Source organism: Babylonia areolata, chromosome 2 (genome assembly GCF_041734735.1).
Source record: "Babylonia areolata isolate BAREFJ2019XMU chromosome 2, ASM4173473v1, whole genome shotgun sequence".
In the NCBI taxonomy this organism is placed as follows: domain Eukaryota; kingdom Metazoa; phylum Mollusca; class Gastropoda; order Neogastropoda; family Buccinidae; genus Babylonia; species Babylonia areolata.
The window spans coordinates 14,725,912-14,731,968 of record NC_134877.1 but is presented as its reverse complement, the minus strand read 5'-3'; the positions used below and the strand labels follow the sequence as shown (position 1 = coordinate 14,731,968).

General features: G+C 47.3%; 2 protein-coding genes across 2 annotated transcripts in view; one reads left to right on the top strand and one right to left on the bottom strand.

The window, feature by feature from the left end:
- The window catches only part of LOC143298395 (dynein axonemal assembly factor 9-like), a 378,176-nt gene that overhangs the window by 227,844 nt on the left and 144,275 nt on the right, over positions 1-6,057 (bottom strand). The gene's annotated exons all lie outside the window — the stretch shown is intronic.
- Positions 2,306-3,444, top strand: LOC143279194 (uncharacterized). Its single transcript, XM_076583330.1, has one exon. The coding sequence runs from the start codon at positions 2,306-2,308 to the stop codon at positions 3,374-3,376; it is 1,071 nt and encodes a 356-aa protein (XP_076439445.1). The 3' UTR covers positions 3,377-3,444.

The following is a 6,057-nucleotide window of genomic DNA, read 5'->3' as shown; positions in this document are numbered from 1 at the left end:
CGCACGCACGCACGCGCACACTCGCACACTCACACACTTACCAACCCTGCTTCAGTGTGTTTCAGATTAATTTTGTTTGGTAAATTTTAATGACAGCGCAAGTGTGATCATCGACGAGTATACCTAACTGTGCAGGCGCCTATACGGCTATTGTGCACAAACAGATGAAAAACATTCAGCAATCAACATCACAAAAAGAACCCTATTTGGTATTCTGACCACTTCTAATTCACCTTCAGTCCTGTAACACTGTGCTAAAAAAATTGTTGCTGTTGTTGTTGTTGTTTTATTCAAATAATAAACCAATCTGCATCAACGATCTCAATGTATTCCAAACACTAATGATTGAGTGCTGAGACTTTCACTTAAAAAAAAAAAAAAAACCCTCCGTCTTCAATGATCCCAAGTTTGTGTGTTCCAAACTTACTAATTTCGATAGTCCCGTTATTCTATTCTTAAAATTCCCAAAGACTCAAAACTCGCTTTATGCATGCAGACTGTAAGTGCCTACTACTACTGTTTCCAGCGTTCGCTTGTAATTATGGTGCCGGCATCATTCCTCGCTGTATTGAAGAAGAAACCTTTACGGTTCGGTTCGAAGACAGGCGATCCTCCTTCTTCAACGTATCCATGTCGCCCCTAGTTCCTTGTAACCCGGCTTCCGTTGGCCTTTTTCCAATTAACTTTCTCCATACGAACGGCGAAAGAGATGACGTTTACAGCGTTTCACCCCAATTACCATCATCAAAATATTGCAAACGGAAGGCTCTTATACTGAAGAGGTGAATGTTGACAAAGAATACCACAGTTCTGACGACGGAAGCTAAAGGTTGGGGTCATTCAGACACCCACTGGACATCCGAGGGATCTGTGTAGAGGAGAAGAGAGGACTGGCCGTACTGAGTGAGTTAACGTTCCGTGCGACTACTTGTAGCTCACTTCAACCCGGATTTTTCTCTTCTGTTTTTTTTTTTCCTACGTGAATATTCATGGAAAGAGTCGTGAAGACTGGATCTTTTGGGTTTAGTTGGATCGGCTGGGTAACATCAGACTTTTAATCACAGAAAATAGGGGGCAGGAGGGAACAGGGGGGTGGGGGTGGGGGAGGGGGGGGGGGCGGGGTGTGAAACTTATTCCTTGATCCCCAAAGTAAGCCTTTGAAGTCTTTGGCACATGCGGTTACCAGATTACGAAGATGAAGACAGAAAAAAAAAGAAACAGAAGACTCCACGAAACGAGACTTTCTCAACTTCATTTTTGGAGAACTAGTGAGACTGTCTGAAAAGATTTAAAGGTTACCAACCTCACCAGAGATAATTTCAATTTCTAAACATGGCTGTGCTCCCAACCCCCACCCCCTGCTCCTCCCCAACCCCCTCCCCCTAAACATAAGAGGGTGGAGCGGAAGTGCTTGGGAGATTATGTTGTTTTCTTTTTCTTTCAGCCATAATTCTAACTTCAAAGAATAAAAAAAATTAAAAAAATCAATAAACCCCTTCTAACGTTTCCATGTCACGAGTGACGAGACGCCAGCAGCAATTCAGAGTGTGTCGTGCTGTTTCGTTTCATGTCTTGTCGTGGCGAGTTTTCCCCTGCATCCTGCCATGTTCTGCAATGCGTCACATTAAATCATTCCCCCCCCCCCCTTCCATCCCCCCTCCCCCCCCCTTTTTTTCCGGACCAAAAAAAAAAGGGCTCCCACAGAAATGCAATTATCCATAACATAATCCCCTGGATCGTTCTAACGATGGTGAAAAGCCATACCTTTTTGAATCAATGGAGGGATTTTATTTGATTTTATTTCATTTTATTTTATTTTTAGCCTTTTAAAAAGCGAGCAAGCTCTGATGCTCGAAGATTAGAAGGGCAATCTTTTTTTTTGCAAGCTCATTTGCTGAGCGGTGACATCAAGCTGTTTTTAGGCCATTAAATCAAAAAGAAGAGGCTTTTGATGCAGGTAAATGTCCACATGAATGCTCCTGCTAACACAAAGGAAGAAGAAGAAGGTAAAAAAGACAGTCGCAAAGCTATCTTGACTTAAATTAAGTGATGTGGACACTAACGCTTCATATAAAAAAAACTAACATAAAAATTTTTATGAAGCTTTGGAAAAGAAAAAAAACATAAATTTACGGATATGCTTGAGAACACCTCACACACAGACACAGACACAGACACACACACACACACACACACAGCCCAACACAGACAGACAGGGAAGAATCACACAACGTAACCACTCTTCCATTGTTTTGTTTCCAGGCACCGATAGCGAAGAAGAAGTAAACGAGGCCCGGCCGCCAAGATGAGAATCCGCTTCGAGTTGTACCCGGACAACATCTACCCGTTCCTCATCCCTCCCTTACGCCACTGCCTGACCCTGCACACGGCCTGCACCCCGGGTGGCCACTTCCTCAACGCCACCAGCAGCTCCGGGGACTGGACCGAGGTCAGCGACTACTTCAGCTTCCTGGCGCTGCCCGTGGTGGTCAGTTTCGCCGTGGCCACGCAGCTGGCCAGCGTGGTGGTGCTGTGCCGCCTGCCGCAGCGGGCCTCGCTGGACACCTACCTGCTGGGGCTGTGCCTGGCCTCGCTGCTGCTGCTGACCACCACCTGCCTGCTGGCCGCCCAGCACTACGTGGGCCGCTACAACGCCGTGATCCTGGCCCAGCCCTACGCCTTCAGCTGTCGCGACTGGTTCTGGTACACCACGCTCTGGCTCATCGTCATGATGGCCTTCGAGCGGGCCCTCACCGTCTCCTCCTCGCGCGCCACCGTCCTGTGCACGCCCACGCAGGCGGCCATCGTGGTGCTGATGGTCTTCTGCGTGGGCCTGGTCAGCGCCCTGCCCCGCTTCTGGGAGTACGCTACGGGGCCCTACTTCGACCTGCGCCTCAACGCCACGGCCCTGGCCACCATGAAGACCTCCTCCACAGCCACGGCCGAGTACAACACCATGTACTTCTGGTACGTCAAGACGCTGACGCTCTTCCTGCCCTACGCCATGATGCTGGTCACCGGGCTCACCCTGGGGCTCCGCTCGCGGGGCTCGGCCCTGGCCCGCCGCTACACGGCCGTCAAGCACGCCTCGGCCACCGCCATGGCCCGCCGCATGAAGGAGGAGACGGCGCTCTCCAAGCTGCTGGTGCTGCTGATGGCCATGTACGTGGCCTTCTCCACGCCGCTGTGCGTGCTGGAGTTGCTGGCCCGCGTGCTGCCCGAGGCCCTGGACCAGGACTCGCGCCTCTTCGCCGCCCTGCACAACCTCTTCACCGTCCTCTTCTTCCTGCACTACGCCCTCCACCTCATCCTCTACTTCTGCTACAACAAACAGTTCCGACTCACGCTGCTCGACGTCTGCTGCTGCTGCTGCTAGCACAGCAACAGCAACAGCACTAGCACGGCAACAACACGGCACAACAGACACACACACACACACACACACACACAGAGTATCTCCGCGGCGTCCCCCCACCCCAGCCCCCAGCCCCCCCATGCATGAGTGTCTCTTCACCCCCCACTCCCCCACCCCCACGCCACACCCCCCTCCCCTTCTCTGCTCCCGCGGTTCTGTTCTCCGTGTGACTGACATGGCTGTCCATTTTGTGCACCCGTCGTCTCTCTCTCTCTCTCTCTCTCTGTATCTCTCTCTCTCTGTGTATCTCTGTATCTCTCTCTCTCTCTCTCTCTCTCTCTCTGTGTTGCGGTTCGTGATGCTTCAACGGAGGTGAAACTGGATCACCACCTGTTTCTCTGTCAACGTGTGTGTTGGCTTGGCTCAGTTTTTTTTTTTTTGTTTTTTTCCCCACGCAGATATGATACAGGTTGTATTAATGTGGGGGACTATGTGACAAGTCATCAGACAACACCTGGTATTGCAACCTCATGCGCAATAACTGTAGGAACGAGCATTCTCTTGAGCATGTGCTTACCTACGATGTTGTTCTTGTTGTTTTTGTACGAGATATCGTTACTGACGCATTTCTTGTCCAGACGTACACTCTCTCTCTCTCTCTCTCTCTCTCTCATTCCAGTTATACGACTGTGGACCCCCGAAGTCTGGTCAAGGAAACACAACGGCTTCTCTCCACTGAAATCTACTGTGACGGAAGCCTGAAAAAAAAAAAAAAATCCAGAAACTTCGTTGTCTTCACCAACTTCATTGCAGACTGCTAAAAGGTGTAATTTCTTGAGGAAAAACAAAACAAAACACCCCCCCCCCTCTCTCTCTCTCCAGTATTACCCAGTCGGTCAAAAAAAAGCGACAAAAACTGGAACGTGATCATTATTACTTTGAGCCATCTCCACTGCCGCCTCCTCCCCAAAGTGTTGCAAACGAGTCAACATTGTTACGTCTCAAGTACACCACAGAAGTGGTGCGTGATTCGGGTTGTTTTTTTTTGCTTGTTTGTTTGTTTGTTTTTGTTGTTTTTCTTTTCCTTCTTTTTCTTCTTGTGTGTGTGTGTGTGTGTGTGTGTGTGTGTGTGTGTGTGTGTGACTGACGTGATGCTGAAAAGGTATGGATCTGTCCAGCTGACAAATAGGGGTTTTTTTGTGTGTGTGTCATTACTCAATTCAGTCTTCAAGGTCTTACATACACTCGCCGATTTACAGTAGTCGGTACGGAAGCGATTAGTTATTGATAACCTTTAGACTTTCTTTTAACCAAAGGGTGCAATGTTTATTATTAAGTCTTTCACCCCCCCCCCCCCCCCCCCCCCCCCCCCAAAAAAAAATCAAAGCCTGGTTTAACTGATAATTCTTTTCATCAAATACCCGTGTGTTCATGTGACTAATTTTACCATCATTTGGTGGTGGTGTTTTTTTTTTTGTTTTCTTTAATACTCAGTCAGCCAGCCACGATGGCCATTTGAAGACCATCTTCCAGACTGATTGCTGAGAAGAAAGGGGTATCCATCACAGACAGACAGCTGAGTTTCCCAAGTTTCTAAATCAAAATGAACCTCAAGACGGTGTCACAGTGTGTTGTAACCATGTTCTCCTCTCTCTCTCTCTCTCTCTCCAAATCTTCGTCTTACACAGGACAGGTAATCATATGTTGTTGTTGGTTTTTGTTTTTTGTTTTTTTTATACACTGTTTTCATTGGTGGTGATTAGTATTGCATTGTATACTGCGCTGCAATTGTGGTGTTACTGCAATACACTACGATGACAATCACCCAGGGTGTTGTGGTGGCCCTCGCTCGTTCCCAACCGTACGTGACCAACAGTCCTCTCAACATCGTCATGAGATGTCTTCGACACTAGCCTCCCTCCCTCCCTTCCTTCCCACACCTCCCCTCTCTCCCCCGGGTCCTTTTTTTGTACTAACTAGGTGGCACTGTTCATTCAGACAAAGTCACCATGTTCGCAATCCCCCTCCTTGCTGTAAATGTGCAAGGTACGTGAAAAAAAACAAAAAACAACAACCAACAACAACAAAAGGTAAGAAAAAAAATCGACAAGCAATAATTTTGGTAGTTTGTCAAAGTTTAATATTAGATATGTTGTGCATGCACGCATACCTGCTGGCAAGCTCATAACTGTCTTAGGCAGTGAAAAGGTAGAAAAAGGGGAGGCGGGGGGCGGGGGGGGGGGGGGGGGATTGACGAAAGGCGCCTGTGTTACCTACTGTCATCGTTTTCTCAACGTCGCCGCGAAAAGTCTTGACAGAAATGCATCGATATTACGAACTGTCATTGTTTTGTCATCATGGCAAATCGTTATCATCATTATTAATATGATAATGGCCATTCTCATCATTATCATCATCATCATTGTCACTAGTATTATTTTCATTATTGATATCATTATGGATACATAACGGAAGAAAAAGATACGAATCTGATACTCTGTTTTTTTTACTGGTAAAGGACCTCTTGTGTTCGCTGTTGTGTCTTCCAATATGAGAGTGACTGCATGTGTTCAGTGTCAGTTTTATCAAACTACTCCCTGGACTCCTTTTTTTTTTTTTTTGGTACATGCATCGTTTTCCTTTAAAAAAAAAAAAATAAAATAAATACACGAATCAGCGACTTTTCTATCGTTGTTACCTGA